Source organism: Sorex araneus, chromosome 5 (genome assembly GCF_027595985.1).
Source record: "Sorex araneus isolate mSorAra2 chromosome 5, mSorAra2.pri, whole genome shotgun sequence".
NCBI lineage: Eukaryota > Metazoa > Chordata > Mammalia > Eulipotyphla > Soricidae > Sorex > Sorex araneus.
Genome location: NC_073306.1, coordinates 145,219,160 through 145,241,043, shown reverse-complemented (window position 1 = coordinate 145,241,043; position 21,884 = coordinate 145,219,160). Strand labels below are relative to the sequence as shown.

Genomic DNA, 21,884 nt, shown 5'->3' with positions numbered 1-21,884 from the left:
CGCGCCGGTTGACGGCCGGGCTCCATTTTGTCGGCGGCTGCCGCGCGCGTTAGACGCGTCCCTGGGCGCGGGAGCAGCCGCTTTGCGCGCCCTCACACGCGGCGGCGACATGCGGCCCGCGGACGTGGTGGAGCTGGCGGAGCCCGAGGAGGTGCAGGTGCTGGAGCCCGAGGAGGACTTCGAGCAGTTCCTGCTCCCGGTCATCGGCGAGCTGCGGCCGCGCGGGAAGCTGTGGGCCGTGGACACGCTGCTGGTGCGGATGCAGGCGCAGGGCCAGGCGGCCGAGGGCGCCCGCGGGGACCCGGCCCCGGCCCCGGCCCCGGAGGTGGCCAAGATGGCCGAGATGCTGGTGCAGCTGGTGCGGCGGATAGAGAAGGGCGAGTCGGCGTGAGCGCGCCGGCCGGTGAGCGTGGGCCGCGGCGGGGACGCGCGCCGCCACGTGAGCGCGCCTCGCGCAGGCGGGGACCCAGAGACACCCCGCGCGGGGCGGGGGGGTGGCGCGGCGCGGGCCCTGCCCCGAGCCCGCCAGGAGTCGGGCCCGGGTCCCCGCGCTGACCTGCTCTCCTCCCCGCAGACGCAGCCATGGAGTCGGGTGAGCCGCTGGAGCCTGGCCGACCCCGGGAAGCTGGAGCCGCCGGAGCGCGTTTTCGCCCCTCCCCCTCCCCGCACCCTCTCCCCTCCCGTCTGCTCTGCCCTCACCTACGCCACGTCTCTGCTACGGCCAGTGCTTGGCGACCTCGGTCTAGTTTCGCTGTCGACTGTTCCCGCCCGGAGCGGCAGGCCCACGGGCTTGGGGGCTCCGGGTTTTCGGGGGGCTTAGCCCTCTCCGTGCGACCCCACGGCCCCCTGGGGCGCTAGGCCCCTGCGGGGGGGCGCCCGAGGCCGCGGACGTGGGCAGAGCCAGCAGCAGAATGGACGGGCCGGACTTGCCGCGGGAAGGTGGACGGCAGCTCGGACCGCAGGCCGGAAGCGGAGGGGCACGCTGTGATCCCGGAGGGGCGGGTGCTCGGGGTTGTGTGGCTCCTTCCCCGGCCTCGGCTGGTCGTTCCCTAGAACCCGGGCCAGGAGCTGAGGTCTCGGGGTCCGGACGGATGGGGGTGAGGCGCCGCTGCCGCAGGAGACCCGGGCGGGGGTGGCGGGGGCTGCGGAGAGCAGGGCCGGCGCGAGCAGAGCCCGTTTACTGTGGGCCGTAAACTGGACAGGGCCCGGGGGTCACCGAGGTTCGGAGGTTGTCTGACTGTGAGTCCCTTCAGTAGCAGACCTGACGAGTACTTAGGTCAAACCCTGCCGTGTATAAAAATCAAAATAAAAGTATTTGTTTGCTTGAAAAGACCGGTTTACAGGTGACTGAGAACTTTGCGAGGGGTCAAACACCTGGTGGTCTGCACCACTGCACGGGGGGGGGGGTGGGGGGGCCACGGACACCTGAACCCCAAGGCCCGTCCCGGGGCAGGAGACCATGAGCCTACAGTGGCCCGGATGCTGCTGGCCGTCCTAGGGGGGGGCCTCCAGCCCCTCCCCCGGCCAGGGTGCTGAACCCAGTGAGCTGGCCTGTGAGCACCTGGTGTTCTAAGAGCCCAGTGGGTGTCCCGCGCTAAGGTGAGCATTGGCCGGCTCTCCTGAGGGGGAGCATCTGGGCAAGAGCTAGCCCTGCGGCCAAGTAGGGACACGGGCAGAGAGGGAGCTTGAGGGGCTGTCCAGGTACCAGCAGAGAGATGAAGGTTTCCGGGGCGGCTCCCCGGTGGTCCCGGAGGCCCCGGGCAGCACTGGCCCGCTCTCCGCCTGCCTTTCAAGTCTACCCCGCTCGTCTGAAGCAAGAAGTACCTCTACGCTGACTGCCCGTTTCTACAGCGCTCCAGAAGCTCGGCCCCTCCTCCCCACAGTCCGGGCACTCTGGCCAGTTGGGGGACACTGACCCCGAGGCCACAGCCCCTTCACCCTGGGTTCTCAGTGGCCCATCACTCCTTGGGGAAGGTGCCCAGGACGACCCCAGAGACACGCGGGTGGCCCCCACTCCCGGGCCCTGAGCAAGGCTGCCGGGAGCCGGGAGGAGCCCACCCCACACTCCGGCAGGTCCGCGGGGGGCATGGGTCCATCAGTCGGTGTAGACGCCTGTTTTCAGACTCGCAGCCTTGGCGCCAGCCGTGCCACCACAAGTGCCCGGACGGCCAGTGGGGAGATGGGTCCCAGCCCTCCGGGAAGGCCCAGATAAGGAGGGAGGCGCCTGCACCAACCCTGAAGCCGGCTCATGCTGGCTCTTGCGCCCCACCCTCCCGCCGCTGGCCGTGTCCCTCACGCCTGTGGGCTCAGCGCCTGGCCGAGGACAGTCCCAGGAGTGCCCCCAACCGGCCAGGCCCGGCAGAGGCACCCCTGGCCGCCAAGGTCCCCGCCCTGATGGCTTCCGCACCCCAGCCGGAGGCCCAGGCAGAGGCACCAGGCGGCTTGGGTGCCCCGTTCCTGTGGGACGCAGGGATGCTCATCCCTGTCTGCAGAGCCGGGGCGCCAGTGCCTGAGCACAGCCCACACGCCCTCAGATGCGGGCGAGACACGCACACGGAGACACGGGTCCCCGGCACGCACCTAAGTTCTCGGGTGGGGCGTCGGGGAGAGGGCACGGTCTAGGCCAGGCAGACACCCACACTGTTCCCCACCGGGCAGCCAGGCGGGTCCCGGCACAGCAGGGCTGCGGTGGGGTGTCGCGGGGACCAGCCCTGAGGCACGTTCTCTACCACTGCCCCCCCCGCCCCCCACCCTGGACAGCAGCCTGGGCCTGGGCCTCTGGCGTTACTTTCAGGTCCTATCAGCCTCCCAGTGGGCCGGGCACTGGTGAGGGGCCAGTGGCTGCGGGGGACGCTCCGGGGGGACGCTCCGGGCCGGGGGCTGCGCCCAGGGCCCGTCCAACCCCTGCCCTACAGTCCCCGGCTCAGTCATTTCCTCCCCCCACCCTCTCCCTCCTCAAATATTTGCCTGAGCCCTTATCAAGGATGAAACTGGTTTCAGCCCTGAGGCGTGGGGGGTGGGGGCGGAGGGGCCCGGCCTCCTCGCTCAGTCTCTGTTCCCGTCTTCCTGCCCCCCCAGGGTCTCGCTGCAGCCCTGCACACCCGCCCGGCCTGAGCTGTGCCGAGCTCCTGGGGCAGATGCATGAGGCTCCTGGGACACAGGGAGGCAAGCCGTCCGGGGCTGGGGGCACAGAAGTGCGAGACCCCCAGAAGTTCCCGGTCAGGGCAGGTCGCTGGACCCCTGGTGTCCCCTGCCCAGCCCGCCTTCCCTGACCACAAAGTGTCAGTTCTCTCCTGCCAATCACCTGGCCGCCAAGTTGCTCACGGCAGGCCTCCCACACCCCTTTCCCCCGGGACCCCAGGGTAGGGCCTGCTGCCCCCCTCCTGAGCCTCTTCACTGGCCTGGCATGCTAGCCGATGCCCGCGTCCGGCTTCCCGGGCCCCTGCGAAGTGCCCCACACACGCTTAATTCCGAGGAGACGCCGTGTCTGCAGCGTTCAGCACCCTGGGCTGGACCCGGGCAGCAGGCCCACTTCAGGCCGCGCCTGCACCATACGTGTTCCGGTGCTGACCGCTCAGCCACCGGCCTGACCACTGGCCATCCCATCTGCGCTCGGCTCCCGGCGTCTCTGAGCCCCGTCCTCCTCACTGGCTCTCTCCCAGGGAACCCAGCGTCCTCGGGATGTCCCTGGGCCTCCGGAGGGCTCCAGGGGGCCTGACGCATCTGTCAGGTGTCACGCCATTCTCTGTGTCCGGGCTCTGGGACATACGTCAGCTTTTCTCTTTGGGGGGGTAGGTGTTTGAAGCCACACCCAGCGATGTTCAGAGTACTCCTGACTCTGTGCTCAGGGATCACTCCTGGTGGGGCTTGGGGGACGGAACTCAGGGCGGCTGCGTGCAAGGCAGGTGCCCTCCCCCCTATGCTAGGGCTCCAGCCCCAACTTTGCTCTTTTGGATTTAGAGGCTTTTTTTGGAAAAGGGTAGCTTTGTGGGTTTTTCGGGTTTGGGTTTGGGGGCGCACCCAATGGTAACGGGGGGCGGGTCACTCTCAGCAGTGTTTGCCTCTCTAAGTCTAAGAAGCCAGGCCCAACCTGAGGGGGAGGAAAGTTCCAGACAGGAAGTGGCAACAACCGGGACTGGGCTGGGCAAGCCTGTCCCACCCTGTGTCAACTCAGGCTGAGCCTTATAAAGCCCCCGAGGCCAGCCGCGCCCAGAGGAACTGGGTCCGGCGGCGCCATGACGGAACTGGAGACAGCCATCAGCATGATCATCGATGTCTTCGCCAAGTACGCAGGCAGCGAGGGCAACAAGCAGAGCCTGACCAAGGGCGAGCTGAAGACGCTCATGGAGAAGGAGCTCCCCGGCTTCCTGCAGGTGACGGCTCCGCCACTCGGCTGTCCCTCCGGGAAGGACTCTGCAGCTTCTGAGCTGGGGAGACGGGGCCAGTCAGGCAGAATACAAGGACTGGGGGCACTGGGGGGCGGGGGGCTTTCCTTGCACACGGCCAGGCCAGGCTCAATGCCCAGTACAGCAGCTGCCCCAGGGCCCACCAGAAGGGACCCCTGAGCACTGTGGGAGGGAGGAAGGAAAGCACCGCGAGGCGATCTGGGGGAAGCAGGATGGGACCCGGATGGTCTCGGCTGGAGCTGTGGACCCTCTGGAGTCTGGCTTTGCTGGCCCCTCTGCAGGGCCTGCCTGCCCGGCCCCTCCCAGCTTCTGGCTGCAGTGGGCGCGCCAGCCACCTCTGAGCTCAGGCCACGCCTCCCTCCTTCCCCTGTTCTGGGGGTCACACCCAGCAGTGCTCAGGCTGAGGGGTCACTCCTGGCGGGGGGGACCCTCTGTAGTGCTGTGGGTTGAACCCAGGTCAGCTGCATGCGAGGCATTGCATGCTCTGGTTTGGTTTGGTTTTGTGGCGGGCGGGGGGTGGGGGTAGACCACCACAGTGCTTGCAGGATCAAACTAGGTTCCTGAGCCAGCTCCTGGGCCCGTTTGATTTTTGCTGTAATCGGCTGGTGCCTCCCCTCGCAGGGAGGAAGTCAAATCTTCAAAGCATCAAAACTCCAACTGCCCTGCAAAGTCTCTAAGTGGAAGCAGAAGGCTAGCACAGGGTTTAGACGCGTGCTGTGAGGCGGGTGACCTGATCCATTCCCAGCATCACACAGGGCTCCCGAGCCCCCAAGAGTGACCCTGGAGCACAGAGCCAGGAGCAGGTCCTGAGCACCGCCAGGGGTGGCCCCCAAACAAAAAGCAAAACAAAGTCCATCCTCCCTCCTGGGGTGGTGCTTCTGTGGTCTGGGCTGGCCACGCCCATTCTGAGCCTGTCCTTCAGAGTGGACAGAGCTGGGTCCGCAGATCAGGCGCTTGCCTCGCAGGCAGATAGGGGGGACAGTCCCTGAGCACTGCTAGGAGATGGCCCCTGAGCCCCAACACACTGACCGTGGGCTTCTGTGTCCCCTAGAATGGAAAAGAGAAGGATGCCGTGGACAAGCTGCTCAAGGACCTGGACGCCAACGGCGACGCCGAGGTGGACTTCAGCGAGTTCATGGTGTTTGTGGCTGCACTCACGGCCGCCTGTCACAAGTATTTCCAGTAACTGGACTCTGGGTGGCCGCATGCCCGGTCCCTGCAGGCTACGGGCAGGCCAGGCCGCACACCCCGGCTCCCAGAAAGCTAGTGTGGGGACTGTCTCCTCAGGCCCCGCCCCCAGCATCCTCCGATTAATAAAACACTCATGAAACAGCCCTGGTCTGAGAAACGGGTAGTTGCTTGGACTGCGGTGAGCTCCCAGCCACGCTGCAGTGCTCCCCGCCTGCACGGCCCCAACATGCTGCTGCCCAGCTCCCCGCCGCCCTCCCCTGCCTACTGCTTCGGACAAGGGCAGCAGCCGGTCCAGTGGCCTCGGATTCAGCCGGGCTCACCGGGAACGGCCCACTGGCACGAGTTTCGAGGTCGGAAGGAAGCAGGTCACTGAGCGTGCAGAGCGGGGGACGCAGCAGCTCTAGCCCGGACGCTTCCTTCCCTCGGCTGCAGGCTGGGGTAAGCACCTGAGCCTGTGACCCTGCAGCCCCGTGGATGTTTCTGCTGGCCACGCCCTTTGTAGGCTGTTGGCGCCAAGGGGCCTTGGGAGGGGGTCAGACTGTCCTTGCGTGCCAGGACTGTTTTCCAGCAGAGGAACATCCTGAGAACGGGGCACTGATTGAGGGGCACTCTGCAGAGTGCCAGATGGACAGACGCAGACCAGACCTCAGTGGCCTCCAGTGAAGTGTCTCCTGCTCACCGTCCCCTCACACTGCACCCCGCTTCCTTCCTCCCTGGGGCTGCCTCCTCCTCCCCAGGGCCTCCCACTTAGGCTAGCCCCCCTCCAGCACCCTCCGCTGACCTCTGACCTCTCCGGTGCCCAGGTTCCCAGCAGAGCAGATACCAGTCGGCCTGGCCAGCTGCTCTTCCCCTTCTCCCTGGGTCAGGGCACCAGATTTTTCTTTCCCCTATCCCTTACCTTGGTAGTCACTGTGTCCAGGGGCCCTCTCTCGGTTACGGGCAGGCAGGGAACAAGAGCTCTCAGCGGTGCCGGTGAGGCGAAAGCGAAATCTGTGTACGCGCGCGATTCCCAGGTTCTTCAATATTTTCTTTTTTTCTTTTGGCTTTTTGGGTCACACCCAGCGATACTCAGGGCTTACTCCTGGACCTGCACTCAGAACTCACTTCTGGCATTGCTCAGGGGACTAGAGGGGATGCCAGGATCCAACCACAAGGGCCGCATGCAAGGCAGACACCCTCCCCACAGAGTACCACTCCGGCCCCCTCTTTAGTATTTTCAAGAATAAAAATACTGAATAAAGATGCTCAGACTCGGAGTTGGAAAATAGAAAAATTTATTGGAAAGTCAAAGAGGAAAGAAAAGGAGCTCCCAGGTGGGGGAGGGTAGTGCAGGGCCAAGTGAAGGTGAGGGAGTTTTGTGAAGGCCGTTTTACGGGCTCCCGGCATCCCTGCTCGGCCGGCAAGTGTCCGCAAAAAGGTGCCAGAAAATCCGCAATGTTGTCCAGCTGCTCTACATCTCCCTGGGCATTTTTGCCCCTTATCTCAGTCTCCTGTTGGCGGAGGCCCCGGGATGGAGCTTTATGGTCCTGAAAATCTCCCTGACCGCGGGGGCAGGCCTCTGGGAATGAACCGTGTCAGGTCGGGGGAAAGGCAGCGAGGGGAAGCTGCCTGGAAGGCTGTTTCGTTCTTCACTGGCAGAGGGAAGTGAACATTCCAGCCTAACCGCCAACGTTTCCCCGGCCGCCTAGACGGAACTGCCCCTATCTCCGTTTCCCGTCAGCCTAGAGTCCAGGGCAGAGTTTTATGTTCCTGGGAAGGCCGGGGAAGGCCGAGACAGAGCCTTGGGGGTGGCATGTGTGTCAGGCTGATGGGGGAGATGGAACATCTGGGAAGAAACTGTGGCTTTCTCTCTCACTGGCAAGGGGGAAACTGAGGCTTCCTCTTGTATCAGCCCAATCCTTACTTGTGTGGGCCTCCAGAACAAGCCCGTCAGCCCTGTGACCCTGCAAACTGGAGAATCTGTACCCTACAGGCCAGGAGTGGCACTTGCAGGAAAACTGTCCTGAGAAAGTGACCACAGTGCAGTGACGAGACCAGGAGGGCACCCCGAATTCAGCAGCACACCACTGGAAGTAATGACCTTCAGTGACAAGTTTCCTCCCAGAGGAAAAAGACTCCAAGATGTCAAAGAGCCGGAGCACACGCCCGGCTTGCCCATGCTGCCAGCTGCAGCTCTGGGGGCCCCACGCACTGTCAGGGTGGCGGTGGTGACCCCAGTAACCCCAAGACCATTAGGCCTAGTAGCACTGCTGTGCCAGTTCCAAGCATGAAACCATCCAGCCTGCGGTCAAGCCAAGCACTGCAGAACACTGCAAGGGAAGCCCCCCGGAAGACCAACCATCTGTGAAGATACCGCTCAGCACCACTCTCCGGACTCAGATGAGGATGAGATGGTCGGAGCTGCAGCAACCATTGTGTAGTCATGAAGACAAAGTGATGAGAACCATAGAAGAGCTCTGACCTCTTGGGGTGCCGCCCCAGGGAGCCACTGCTACTCCTGTGTGCATGGGGAGGGCTCAGCAGCTGCCCACTCAGTGAAGGGAGTCAAAGGCTCTCTGCAGGGCTGCCCAGGGCCGGGCAGGACAGAGCAGGCAACACGAGTGTTCTTGGCCCAGAGGCATGGCAGTCTGATCCCACTCTGCAGTGTGGATTGTCCTGGGAACATCAGCCCAGACTCTGCCAGTCATCTCCAGGATTTTGCAGACTGCCCATCAGGCAAGGGTAACTTTCTGTGACCCCCAAATAGAAACTTGGGCAATCTTGCCTATTAATCTCTCACATGTTCTTTTTTTTGGGAGGCGGGGGGTCACACCCGGCGATGCACAGGGGTTACTCCTGGCTCTGCACTCAGTAATTACCCCTGGCAGTGCTCGGGGAACCATATGGGATGCTGGGATTCGAACCCGGTCGCCCGCGTGCCAATGCAAATGCCCTACCCGCTGTGCCATCACTCCAGTCCCTGTTCTTTTGTTTTGAGGTCACTTGTAACAACAACGGTCTTTGACCATTAGGAAAAGATACAGGCAGACTCAGAGAAATTCAGCCCTTGTTGTGTACCAGATCCAAGGTCATGACAGAGTTACTGAGAATGCATCTAGAAGGTTCTGTTCCAGGAGATAACATGCTTTTAAAAAATTTTAGCTTTAGGGGCCAGAGCAATAGTACAGCTGGGAGGGCGTTTGCCTTGCACGTGGTCCACCCAGGTTCCATCCCCAGCATCCCACATGGTCCTGAGTGTAGAGACAGGAGTAACCCCCTGGGCATCACCAGGTGTGCTCTGATGTTCCCACTGGCCAATGAGGGCCCGTTCAGGGAAGCTCCTCAGTCTTTTCAACCTATCAGCAACATTTCTGAAACTCATTCTCACCGTTTCATCAAGATGCCTAGATGGGGGCTGAAGCTATCGCACAGTGGGGAGGGCGTTTGCCTTGCACGGACCCAGGTTCGATTCCCAGCATCCCATATGGTCCCCTGAGCACCGCCAGGGGTAATTCCTGAGTGCAGAGACAGGTGTGACCCAAAAAGCAAAAAAAAAAAAAAAAAAAAAAAAAAGATGCCTAGATGTCCTCTGATTTCCGTGGCTCTATCTCTGGAATTCCCCAGCAGGTCTGTCCCTCTCGAGGAAGATGGCACTCAAAAGCCAAGGGCTGGGAGCCACCGTTCTCACTGCCCCCGGGAACTGAACCGAGCAGTACTAAGTGGCCACGTTCACTTACACACACACAGAGGGTCCACGGGCAAGACACAGACACCTCCGACTTCCACCCTCCCTCTGGCTCCGTCATGCAAGCACACTAGCCTGTAGAGACCTGCTCCATTTGTCTCCCCTCATCCCAGGTATGTCTGGCCGTGGTACTCCGACTGCCTTAGTGGGGAGAGCGGTGCGGGTGGTCCCGTGGGCCGACTAAACACCCCTCAGTGCCAAGCAGCAGGGGCTCTCGCGAAAGGATGGCTGCGTCTGGTTTCTGCTAAGAACAGAGTATGCTCCGGGCTGGCGAGACAGTGCAGAAGGCAGGGCAGTGCCCTCACGTGCAGCCCAGCCGGGTTCATCCCCAGCACACGGTCCCCTAAACCCCGCCAGGAGTGAGCCCTGAGCACCACTGGATGTGGCCCAAAAAACAAAAAATAAATTAAAAAAAAAAAAAGAATTAAGTGTTCCGTTATCTCGCCCCGTGGGCTCCCTGTGCACACGCCCCCGAGCCTGGCGGGGAACGCACGCGGAAGCAGCCCACTCCCACCCGAGGCCACACGAAAGCATCCGTTTCCAAAGAACTTTATTAACTCGTATCACACAAAGGGCTTTGGTCTTTTAAACAAAATATTTACCTAAGAAAAAGCTTTTTCAGGTATTTGTTTTACAAGGCAAAGGAACATGTTTTCACCCGAAGTCCCCGTCAATGACCACCCTGAAGAACTAACGGGCTCTGCGGGCCCTAAATGCCGCCGCTCCTGGCTGTCCCCGAGATTGTCTCTGTCGCAATTCACCGAAAGCCCTGGGCTGCGGGGCCACAGCAGGAACCTGGCTGTCATTCCCTACTCAGCTTGCGTCCCCAGGGTCTGGCTACACTCTGCATAAACTCGACCGATGGGTCACAGCGTGCCACAGCGCCACACGGAGGGCGTGCCCAGGCCGCCCGCCTGCTGCAGCTCCAGCTCCTCCCGGAGTCTCCTTCCAAGCTCCCAGCAGCCCGGGCTGAAGACTCTGCCCCGGTCCTCCCATTCCCAGGTTCCAAAAAATTGGGTCACAGTAAAAATCAGCACAGTAAAAGGCCACCGGCAACATCTGACATTTCAACAACGCGGCTGCGCGGGAATAAATGTGAGCAAACGACTTTGGGATCGGCCAGCCCGGCCCACTCAGGGAACCAGGAGGCCTATATTTTAGGAACCAACAATCTGACCATATTCACGTGAAGGTCGCCAACCCCTGACCCCCGAGGTACAGTGTTACAATGGAGAAAGAGGTCAAAGAAGAACAACAACAAGAACAACACAAAAACAGAGAAAACAAGCTGCTCCGAGTTCTCAAGGTGCCGGCTCCTCGTGGCCACGGGTGGGATCCTCGGTGGACCTGAAGCATCAGAACAGGGAGACCCGGTCAGAGGCGCATCCTGGGATGACGGGACCAGCTGGGGGCCGCTGAGCCCGGATCCATCCCTGGCAGTATGTGGGGTCCCCAGAGCCCTGCCAGGAGTGATCCACGAGCACAGCTGCTGTGGCCAAAGCACAAGACAAATGAAGACCCCCCCTGGAGAAAGCTCCTGCCCAGCCCAACGCCCACCTGCTGTGAAGGGGCCTCTTCTACTCCCTCCCTGCCCGACACAGCTGCTGCAAGCCTGTTGCAATCAACGTGCAGGCCTCACAACCCCACCCCAGCCCTCAAAAATAAAAGCAATGAAGCGGACCATGCCCGGGGTGATGAGGGCACTTCCTGACGCCCAATCTGACCCCAAGCCAGGAGTCAGCCCCGAGCATCCAAAACAGGTGCACAGGAACAATCACTTTCCCTCTCATTCCTAACACGAGGCGCAGGGAGGCAACCCCAAGCGAGAACCCAACTCACTGGCCATCGGGAACGCCGCCACGCGTCTCCCGGCCACCCCCGCACCGTGTCACCTCCGTCCTTGATGTCTCCCCACCCCAGCGTCCCCCCACCCCGCATTCTCCAGTATCTAAAGCCCCGTGTCCCCGCCCCGCCCCCGTGTCTCCCCATTCCCACCCCCAGTGTCCCCCAACCCCCGTGTCCTCTCCCGTGCTGCCCTGCCCCGCCCCAGTGGCATCCAAGTCCCCGCTTCCCCGCCCCCCCAACTCATTTCCCCTCCACGTCCCCGCGCCGTGCCCCTGTCCCCGCCGCGGCCCGCGCTCACCGGCCGGCGCGCTCACGCCGACTCGCCCTTCTCTATCCGCCGCACCAGCTGCACCAGCATCTCGGCCATCTTGGCCACCTCCGGGGCCGGGGCCGGGGCCGGGTCCCCGCGGGCGCCCTCGGCCGCCTGGCCCTGCGCCTGCATCCGCACCAGCAGCGTGTCCACGGCCCACAGCTTCCCGCGCGGCCGCAGCTCGCCGATGACCGGGAGCAGGAACTGCTCGAAGTCCTCCTCGGGTTCCAGCACCTGCACCTCCTCGGGCTCCGCCAGCTCCACCACGTCCGCGGGCCGCATGTCGCCGCCGGGAGCCGCCGCCCGCGCCAACCGCCGCGCGCCGCAACCGCCGCGCCGCCGCCCGGCCACGCCCGCGCTTTGCGGCGCCTTCACGACGCGACGTGCGGCTTTACGGCCACGGCTCGCGGCCGACGACGGCGCCGGCGCGCACGCGTGAGGGAGCCTCGGGGGCGCGCACGCCGCGCGCGCCCCCGGTCCTCCCCCTTGCGCGCGCTCCCACTGGGAAAGGTTTCTGGGCGCTGCGCGCCGACGTCCCCTAGCCCGGCTTTTAAAGCTCTTACGTTTTCTTCCTAATTGTCCTCATTTGGTGGGACAGAGTCACTTTCCCTCGTAAGCAAAGGATCCGGGCTGGTGTGCTCACAGCTCTTCTTCCTCTGTCCGAAGTGCGTGCACTATCTTGGGGTCCCGTGTTGGACACTGTCACCTGGGAGGTGGCAGACACAAGGCTTATTGAAAGCAAAATCCTACACCTGGTGCACACGCTTCCTCTTCTCCACAGTCTTTGGGGCAGGGCAAGGGAGCCGTGGTGCCCATCCAGGTCTTACTCCTGGCTCAGTGCTCTGGGGTCCTGCAGGGGGTGCTCAGGCACCCTGTGCATGACAACATACCGGGGTCAGATTTTTGCGAGGGTCCAGGGATGGTTTTAAGTCATAATCTGCACTTTAAGGACAGTGTTAGGTGTCATTTGATCCATATGGTCCACAGTAATCACAAGACTTGATCTGCCCGGTCAGAGTCTAACCAGGGCCCATGGCGAGGAGGGGCCGGGGAATGGTCTTAAGCCATAACCTGCACTTTCTCTCTGCTTCACCAGGGTTGGTAGGTAGGAGAGCCCTTGGCAATGAGTTTCAGGAAGACTTAAAAAAAAAAAAAAAAAACTACCTTTCCGCTGCTGCACGAGCATGATCCCGGAGGCCAACTGAACTACTTCGGACACCAGCAGCTCACAGAAATGCCTCTAGGCTGTGAACTGAGCCGCTGCCCCATGCAGCGCCAGGGGGGAAGGGTTTCTCTCTCTCAACCCTTCCTTTCTGGGCACAGCATGGTGATTGCCACTTTTTGAGCACAAAATGGAGGTACCAGCCGGCTGCTGCAGGACATGCTGGAGATGGGGGGGCAGGGGTACCGGCCCCGCCCTCCGCTGTGATTTAAGTGCAGCGGCCACACGTGTGTGGCCTTTTCGGTGCTGCACGAGCATGATCCGGGAGGCTAGCTGAACTACTTTGGACACCGGCAGCTCACAGAAATGCTTCGACTGTGAACTGAGCCACTGCCCCATGTGGCACCAGGGAGGAAGGGTTTCTCTCTCCAGGTTTTTCCATCTTATGAGCACCACAAAAGGAAAGTAAAAGCTTGCAGTGATGCAATTTCTGGCAGAATTTTCCCTGGTCTTTATACAGAAATCCAAAACCTAATATCTCTTAGTTGTCAGCAATGTGAAACAGTTCCTTTTTAGCAGGTCTGACTTTGGGGGGAAACTCCAAACAATAATAGTTTTTTGTTGAAATATAGAAGGTAGTCAAAGTAGCAGCCATGTTTCTAGACTGTGAACTAAGCCATAGCCCCATGCCAGTGAAGAAAGGAAATATCCTTCTTTCTCGTTTTTTTTTCCCTTTTCGGGGAGAAGCAGCGTGGAGTCCACCATATCATGAGGTCTATCAAGCAGGTACAAACTTGGTGGTGCGGGAAGGAGAAAAAAAAAAGAAAAACAATTATGTACTTGGAACAGAGGTTTGCTTGGGCAGTCTCGGGCCGGAGCCAATACCGGCACGCACTCCACCATGATTTGACCTGGGTGGCTGCACAAAAGTGTGGCCGCTTTGCTGCTGATCGACCAGGATCCAGAGGCCAACAAGACTACTTTTGGTCCCAGAAACTGCTTGCAGCCATGTCTCTAGACCGTGAACCAAGCCATAGCCCCACACTGGCCGAGGAGGGGAAATATCCTTCTTTCTCATTTTCTTTCCCCTTTTCGGTGAGAAGTGGTGTGGCGTCCACCATATATGAGGACTATTAAGCAGGCACGAACTTGATGGCGCGGAAGGAGAAAAAAGAAGAGTTATGTACTTGGAACAGCGGGACTTCATATCTCTTCATTCTCAGCAACAGAAAACTAATTATCAAATGCTTCTTTGGCAGTAGGGCTGTCTTTTTTTGGGGGAAATTCCAACAACAATAGTGAGTTTTGTGTTGAAATATGGGATTTAATCAAGGTAAAGAGAAAATGAAGTGAAATTTATTGGTTATGCAGGCAGGGGTGGGGGGGCAGGGGTAGGAGGTATACTGGGGTTTTTAGTGGTAGAATATGGACACTGGTGAAGGGATGGATGTTTGAATATTGTATAATGAGACATAAGCCTGAGAACTTTGTAACTTTCCACATGGTGATTCAATAAAATAAATAACTTTAAAAAATATATAAAAACTACTAAGAAATGTTTGGGAGTTGCCCAGCCCTGCCTGTGGCTCCAGAATGAGGACACCAGCCCAAACCCAAAGGCTGGGCCACCCCTCACTCCCCACAAGAGAGGATTTGGTAGGAACAAAGATCCTAATAAGATGGAATCAAAACATCCCATTTCCCCCAACTTTGAACCCTTTTTCTTTGACAGCGTCTTAGGAAGGACTCTTAGCTGCACAAAAAGTGAAAATCATCAGCCACACAGGCGGGGGGTGGGTTGGGATGGGAGGTATACTGGGGTTCTTGGTGGTGGAACATGTGCACTGGTGAAGTGATAGGTGTTTGATCATTTTATGACTGAGACTTAAACCTGAAAGCTTTGTAACTTTACTCATGGTGATTCAAAAAAGTGAAAACAACCCAAAATGTTCATCAGTAAGAGAACATATAGAGTATTTTTTCAATGATGTTTTATTTATTCCTTCATAACAACTTACTCCAAATATGTTGTGTCTTGGACCACAGAGTACAACAGCTAAGGTGCTTGCCTTGCCCAAGACTAACCTGAGTTGCATCTCCAGGATGACAAGGGGACCCTAAGTTAGCAGAAAAGCAGGTAGCTTAAAGGTAGCTGGGACGCAGGATGCTCTGAAATGTAAGACAGGAGGCTCCAAGTTTAGACATTGCTTCTTTTCAGCTGCCCAGAAAAAAAAATTTTTTTTTTTTTGGTTTTTGGGTCACACCTGGCGATGCATAGGGGTTACTCCTGACTCTGCACTCAGGAATTACTCCTGGCGGTGCTCAGGGGACCATATGGGATGCTGGGATTTGAACCCAGGTCGGCCGCGTGCAAGGCAAACGCCCTACCCGCTATGCTATCACTCCAGCCCCCAGCCCAGAAAAATTTTTAATCGTACAAGGCTAACCGCAAAAACATCTGGCTTCTGTACCAAGTATGCTTGCTTTAGCTAATGAGAAAGTTGATTAACATTGCCTAGCAGGATGTGATAAGAATGTATAAAAACTGTCTTGACTCAGGCTCGTTCGTTGTGCTGAGACTTGCTTGCAGGCGTGGCAGCCTAGCAGGTTAACAGACTCTTCAATTTGGCAAACAAGCTTGTTCGAGATTTCTTGGAAAAATTCTCACTCTCACCAGCACCCCATAGGGTTCCCGGAGCCCCACTAGGAATGACGTGCAAGCGCAGAGGCAGGAACAAGCGCCACCCCCATTCAAAACAGCGCAGCTCAAATCAACCATCGTTCCTCGTCTCACACATCTCAGCCGAAGGTGTTTCAGAAGACGTGGTTAAGACAGCAGCTGCTACAGCTGGAGAGATGTCACAGCGGGCAAGATGTTTGCCTTGCACGCAGACGACCCCTATTGTATCCCAGCCTCCTACAGGTCCTCCGAGCACTGCCGAAGTGATTCCTGCGCGCGGAGCCAGGAGCAATCCCTGAGCACCCAAACAGCTAGGGCTCCAGTCATCTCTAGACTTGCGGGGCTGCAGCGCCGGCTTCCACGAGGCATGAGTCCTGAGGCTGTTCGTAAACGCGCTCCGCTCCGTGCTCCGCAGGTTTCCCACAGGGCCGCTCACGGGAGCGCAGCTGGCTTCCCCGGCAGCCTGGCGAGAAAGTCTGATGCGCCTTCTCTGTGAGCGTCTGTAGACAAACCAGGTGCTTTGGGTGACGCCAGGGCCGAGGGCGGAGGGAAGCCACGGCCTCTGCGGCCGGGGATGACCAGGGTGTCACCTCACAATGCTGAGGGGGCTCGCAGGCCACACCCACTCCACTGATGCTGGGTGTGGCGCCCTTGATGGACCCGGTGAGGCGTGGTCAACGCAAGCGCCCCGACCCTCGTATTATGTCGCTGCTGGCCCCTGGCCCCCGGCCCGGCCAAGCCCTTTCACTTCACTTGGCTGCGCGAGAGCGCGCGAACGCTCGCGGCGCGCGCGCCTCACGGCCCGGAGACGGCGCGCGCGCGCTGAGCGGAAGTGAGCATGGGTGCGCGAGCGTGCGCGGGCCGGAAGCGACGCGCGCGGGCCGAGAGTGCGCGTGCGCAGATGGGAAGCCGAGCGGCGAGCTGCGCGTGCGCTTCCGGAAGCCGGAAGCGGGAAGCCGGAAGCGGGCCCGGGAGCCCGGCTACCACAAGCGATGGAGGGGCTCCCTGGGGAAGACGCCGAGTCCCAGGGCGCCGCGTGGAGCGGGGACAGCGGCCACGTGTCCCAGAGCCAGAGCAGCGCGTCGGGGCCCTGGGAGGACGCGGGCCCCGAGCCCGGTGCGCCGGGCCGAGACCTGGCGCTGCTGCGCCGCGCGGCCGCGAGCTATGCCGCCTGCCTGCTCCCGGGGCCCGGCGCGCCACCCGAGGTGCAGGCGTTGGACGCCAGCCTGGAGGAGCTGCTGGCCCGCGTGGACGAGTTTGTGGGCATGCTGGACATGCTGCGCGGCGACTCCTCGCACGTCGTCCGCGAGGGCGTGCCGCGCATCCACGCCAGGGCTGCCGAGATGCGGCAGGTGTACGGCAAGATCGACCGGCTGGAGGCCTTCGTGCGCATGATCGGCGCCAGCGTGGCGAGGCTGGAGGAGCAGGTGGTCCGCGCCGAGACCGAGCTGGGCGCCTTCCCCAGCCCCTTCCGCAGGCTCCTGCACACCATGAGCGTGCCCGCCCTCTTCCACCGGGCGTCCCCGGGCCGGAACCCGCCGGGCCGGTACGAGCCCCCCGCCCTGTTTCGGACCGAAGACCACTTTCCCGGGCGCAGCGAAGCACCCCAGGTCTGAGGGGGCTGCATCTCATTGCAGAGGACCTGGTCTGAGCGGGCCCCTTGCCCTGGCCCGCGTGGCGTTGGGCCACGGGGGCGGTAAACTGTGGAGTGAGACCCATTCACTCTTGGACCCGCCTTGGTGGTCTCACGTGTGATGTGTGGTTTTTCTGTGTCTCCCGTGTCTAACCTGGAGGCTGCCGGGTGGGTCGGGAATCGGGAGCAAACTGAACCTTCGGCCCAGGGCTGCAGGAGTGTTTCCTGTAGTGGGCCCTGCAGCTCCTGGCATTGCCTCATGGTTTACACACTCATGTGTCCTAAGGAGGACCACAAGCCCTCCCCTTCAAGTCTGGCTCCTCCTCGTACTGCGATTCGGGTTTCTGCAGCTTGTTCTTGGGGAGGGTCGGCGTTGGATTATTTGGCATTAAACTTTCCCGTGTAGCAATGGGTTTGTAAGCTGAGAAAGTGCATGAATGCATTGGCGGCAGATTCTGCAGTTGTATTTGGTCACACTTGCCACATCCCCAGCCCGCGTGCCCATCACCTTAATTTGTCCAAGCAGTATTTATATGGTCTCTATATTGCAGCCAGTGTTTGGTTTCTAGTTATTAATACATTTTGAGTCTTATTGGAAACGCGTTTCTTCTGGGAAGAGTGTTTTTTTTTTTTTTTTACCTGATTACTTGTTTGAAAACAGACCCGTGAGGTGGGGCAGCAGAGATAGCACAAGGGGACCGTGATATGGGCCCGGTCCCTGGCCAGGAGTGATCCCTGGGCGCCGTGTGTGTGACCCAGAAACAGCCAAATAGGTCTGCACAGACCAGGCCGGGACCTGGCTCAGGAAGCTGGGAATCCCCCATGATCCCCTGAGCACAAAGGAGGTCAGTGACCAACACACGCAAAAAAAATGGAAAACTGCAGTGTGGCCCAGGGGATTTTTATATGGGAGCAGCCGCATGCAGATGCGCAGCACTTACACTTCGTCCTGGCTCTGTTCAGGGCTCACTTCTGGTGCTCCGGGACCAAATGCAGTGCTGGGGGCCCAACTAGGCAAGCAGCTTCCCCTGCTGTCCTCTCAGGCTACTGAAGTTTAGGATTGGGGTAAAGAAACGTGGCTTGGGCCACCTTCATTAGGAGGCTGGTATGGAAAATTGACCTTAACTATATTTCACAGTATATATATTTTTTGAAGGGGGTCACACCTGGTGGGGATGGGGGGAGGCGTTGAGCCCTTGTATGGCGTGAAAGCTGGTATCCAGCAGCATCTTCAAAGCCCCGACTGAGGCATCTCACAGAGAGCGCCAGCATCTATCCCTGGAACATCTCCATGTGCCCCCTCTCCCCACAGCCACCCCGTCCCGCCTGAGTGATACAGGCCCTCCGCTGCACCCCTGCTTCCCTGTCCAGGCTCCTGACTGGGAGAACTGGAACACAGACCTGCCTGCATGATCCAGGCTGACCCCCAGCACCTTCTCAAAAGGCAAATGACCATAAGCCCAGAGCAGAGGCAGAGGGGCCGTGAGAGGGGCTGTGTGCAGCAAGCACACTTAGCACCCTGGATCCGGGGCTGAGCCGCATTGCAGGGAGCGACCCTAGCACCACCCGGTATGGCCTCACTGCCCCCAAAAACAAGAGAGCATTGCTTAACAGCTTTGTTAGCCTCTTGTGACATGAGCGTGCAACTGGCATCTTTCCTGGCAGAGGTAGCTTCCACCTCTCACTGCCTTGTCCGGGCATGACACCCAGCACTGCCCCTGGACGGTGTCTCCCTCCCTGCTGGGGGGTGTGCAATGAGAGTTAAAAATCATTTCTTAGAGCAGTTTCCAAACTGACCTAAGGAAATACATTTATTTTGTCTCTTTGTGTACACTATTTTTTAATTTAAAATGCATGTACTTGGGGGCCTGAGGGGGTCACCGGCACCACGTGCCCCCTGGTCTCTGGGTGGTCCTGGAATACACCTCCTCTCCAGGTCCAGCCCGCGGGGCCACCTGGGCGGTTCTGGCCCCACAGAGCTGGGACGGCCTGGGCCTCAAGGCACTGTTTGGGATCCCCACCCCCACAATGCTTCATTGAAGTTTTTTTTTAATTTAATTTTTCTTATTTTGGATCATTTTCAAAGTAGTGGGGATTTCAAGCCACCCCTGGTCTCATGACATCCTGGTGCCGCTCTGACATCCGAATGTCATGCAACCAGACATTTCCCCCTTTGTCAGTAGGGGGTGCTGAGAGAGCAGGAAAGGCCTCAGAAGGTGCAGCCCTGGTCCGTCCCTGGAACGTCCACAGGTTCTGATGGGTCACGAGCTGCTGGACTATGCCCCAAAGAGCTCATGGAGAGGGTGTGTGAGACTGGGCGATGCCACTGTGTTTGTCCTTTTGCGGCTGACGTTTTTCGGGTTTTGGGTTTTTTTTTTGGAGGTGGCAGGGGCTTGGGCTACAGCCCATGCTCGGGGGTCGCTCCTGACTGTGCTTAGGGGATTAAACCTGGGTCAGCCTCATGCAGGTGAGCCCCTACTTGCTGTGCTGGTACTCTGGCCCAGGTCTGGCTTATTTCACTTTTGATAACGTCTTCCAGTACCTAGCGGCAGGGTTTCATTCCCTTCAAAGGTGGGGACCTCCCCCTTGTCCGAAGGGCCTGCACTATGCTCACTGGCTCTCCATGCAGGAGTTCTGATGCTTTTTGGCTATCGTGAATGACGCCCGTGCTGCTTTTGTTTGTTGTGTTTTAGGGCCACTCCTGGTAGTGTTCAGGAGGTTTGGGGGTTGTGGCCGTGCTGGGGGTTAAATCCAGGTGAACAGTGACCCCAAAATGGAAGAGGTGAAAGACTTAAGATTTAAACATTGAAAACTCTTTTGTTAGTTGTTTTTTGTTTGTCTGTTTGGAGGTCACACCTGTGGGTGCTCAGGAATCACTCCTGACAGTGCTCAGGGGACTGTGTGTGGAGCCAGAAGTCAAACCCAGACTGACTGCCTGCAAGGCCAGCCCCCTCCCCACTGTGCTAGCTCTTTAGCTCTTGGAGGAGACGCTTTAGTTACTGTTAAAAGATAGAGGAGAGGGGCTGGAGCGATAGCACAGTGAGTAGGGCGTTTGCCTTGCACATGGCTGAACCAGGTTCGATTCCCAGCATTTCATATGGTCCCCGAGCACCTTCAGGAGTATCCCTGTGCAATGCTGGGTGTGACCCAAAAAGAAAAAATAAAAACAATGGACTGGGATCGAGGCCAGGAGTAAACCTTCAGACGTGGAGAGTTAATTTATGGCAGACAAGCTCAGACGTTGAGGAAAGCCTCTTCAACCAGGGTGTTGGGGAAATGGCCAGACAGAGAAAGGAAGGAGTGGGAGGAGACCCCAGGCCCCTGTCTCACACTGCTCACTTGGTGACAGCTGAAGTGCAGACCAAGGGACACACTTGCATGACTGACTTAGGTGATTCAGCTCCACTGGCAAAGAAAACAAAAGGAAAGTAAAGTGCTGGTACACCGTCCACCTGACAGGAAGTACTCAGAGCGGCCCAGGACAATTCACAACCCTCTCAAGAAGTGGAGAGAGGAGAGCTTGAGAGACACCAGGGGTGGGATGTTTGCCAGATGCAGCCCACCTGCGTTTGATCTCCAGCATCCCTATGGTCCCTCATGTACTCCCAGGAGTAACCCTGAGCACCACCAGCTGTGGCCCAAAAAGCAAAAAAAAAAAAAATGTCATAGAGAATCTCAGTGGACTGACACATGCTTGGTCCCATGTGGTCCCACGACCACCGCGGGGACTGTCCCCAAAGCACCACCAGGTTTGGCCCAAAAAGACGCAGGGGAACGGGAAAAGGGGATAAATAGCCACTTCCTCAAAGACCCTGGAGATGGCCAATGGCACATGGAGAAGCGCCCAAGGTCACCACTGCCACAGCAGACAAAAGGGGCATGCCCTTACTCCAGTGCAACGAGCTCATTCCTCACAGCACAGGGGCCACCAGTGTTGGGACGTGGGGAGAGGAAGCCTTCGCCTCTCTGGAAAACACCAAGGAGACCACAAAACACTGGAATGGGAGGTGCCAGGAGATAGCCCGATGGGGAGGGCACATGTCACTACTGGCTTGACCCCCCACACACACACCAGGTGACCTAGTACTCCTGGCACTGCAGGGCCCTGGGCTCTTGCACCAAATCACCAGCCCAACTGGCTGGTAGTTGCTGGTGAGCGCCGCCCCCACCCCAAACCTCAAACCCCAGCTAAATTCCCACCTGGTCCAGTGTCCCACAACTCGGCATCGACCCTAAGGACACCAGCACATTAATCTGAAAGATCCACGCACACCTGTGCTCATTGTGGCACTGTTTATTGATTGGTTTGGTTGGGGCCACACCCGACTGTGCTTAGGCGGGCCTCAGGGGACCACATGGGGTATTGGGGGTTGAACCCAGGTCAACTGCGTGCAAGGCAAGTGCTTTCCCTGTTGTGCTGTCTCTCCAGCCCCTGTAGCACACTTCACAATAGCCAATATCTAGAAGCCAGCCACATGCCCAAAAGGCAGGTGAAAGGAGGGAGTAGAGTTCTGTGACTACAGACTGCTGGGCAATGCAGACAGATGCCGTCTGCCTCCTGCTGCAACCCCGATGGAACTGGGTAGGGTCATGGTAGGTGAGAAAAAGGGAAGAAGGACAGAGAGCAATAATACAGTGAGAGGGCACTTACCTTGCATGCATCCGACCTGAGTTCAATCCCCGGTGTTTCATATAGTTCCCCATGCACCACCAGAAGTATGCCTTGAGCATTGCCCGGTGGGGCCCAAAAATCAAAACCAAACAAACAGAAGAGAAAGAAGGACAAATGCTAGGGCTGGAGCGATAGTACAGCGGGTAGGGCATTTGCCTTGCATGCGGCCGACCCAGGTTCGATTCCCAGCATCCCATATGGTCCCCCCGAGCACTGCCAGGATCAATTCCTGAGCGCAAAGCCAGGAGTAACCCCTGAGCA

At 59.2% G+C, this 21,884-nt stretch overlaps 4 protein-coding genes across 4 annotated transcripts; 3 read left to right on the top strand and 1 right to left on the bottom strand.

The window, feature by feature from the left end:
• On the top strand, positions 1-1,330 carry LOC101558992 (MORF4 family-associated protein 1). Its single transcript, XM_004617480.2, has 2 exons — positions 1-403; positions 575-1,330. The coding sequence occupies exon 1, from the start codon at positions 110-112 to the stop codon at positions 389-391; it is 282 nt and encodes a 93-aa protein (XP_004617537.1). The 5' UTR covers positions 1-109; the 3' UTR covers positions 392-403; positions 575-1,330.
• A 2,905-nt stretch (positions 1,331-4,235) lies between these two features.
• S100P (S100 calcium binding protein P) lies at positions 4,236-5,970 on the top strand. The gene is made up of 3 exons (XM_004617479.2): positions 4,236-4,373; positions 5,458-5,588; positions 5,799-5,970. Exons 1-3 carry the CDS (start codon positions 4,236-4,238, stop codon positions 5,968-5,970), a joined length of 441 nt encoding a protein of 146 aa, XP_004617536.2.
• Positions 5,971-9,854: 3,884 nt separating this feature from the next.
• On the bottom strand, positions 9,855-11,840 carry LOC129404863 (MORF4 family-associated protein 1-like). The gene is made up of 2 exons (XM_055138380.1): positions 11,465-11,840; positions 9,855-10,668 (listed from the first exon to the last, which is right to left on the bottom strand). The coding sequence occupies exon 1, from the start codon at positions 11,756-11,758 to the stop codon at positions 11,477-11,479; it is 282 nt and encodes a 93-aa protein (XP_054994355.1). The 5' UTR covers positions 11,759-11,840; the 3' UTR covers positions 9,855-10,668; positions 11,465-11,476.
• A 4,402-nt stretch (positions 11,841-16,242) lies between these two features.
• On the top strand, positions 16,243-17,550 carry BLOC1S4 (biogenesis of lysosomal organelles complex 1 subunit 4). Its single transcript, XM_004617478.2, has one exon. The coding sequence runs from the start codon at positions 16,311-16,313 to the stop codon at positions 16,932-16,934; it is 624 nt and encodes a 207-aa protein (XP_004617535.2). The 5' UTR covers positions 16,243-16,310; the 3' UTR covers positions 16,935-17,550.
• The last annotated feature ends 4,334 nt before the right edge of the window (positions 17,551-21,884 follow it).

Excerpts from the sequence above, each read along its gene's own strand:
- LOC101558992 (XM_004617480.2), top strand. The coding sequence starts at position 110 with ATGCGGCCCGCGGACGTGGTGGAGCTGGCGGAGCCCGAGGAGGTGCAG.
- S100P (XM_004617479.2), top strand. The coding sequence starts at position 4,236 with ATGACGGAACTGGAGACAGCCATCAGCATGATCATCGATGTCTTCGCC. Across the intron at positions 4,374-5,457 it reads AGCTCCCCGGCTTCCTGCAG|AATGGAAAAGAGAAGGATGC; the intron begins GTGACGGCTCCG and ends TGTGTCCCCTAG. Across the intron at positions 5,589-5,798 it reads GCCTGTCACAAGTATTTCCA|TGCTCCCCGCCTGCACGGCC; the intron begins GTAACTGGACTC and ends GCCACGCTGCAG.
- LOC129404863 (XM_055138380.1), bottom strand. The coding sequence starts at position 11,758 with ATGCGGCCCGCGGACGTGGTGGAGCTGGCGGAGCCCGAGGAGGTGCAG.
- BLOC1S4 (XM_004617478.2), top strand. The coding sequence starts at position 16,311 with ATGGAGGGGCTCCCTGGGGAAGACGCCGAGTCCCAGGGCGCCGCGTGG.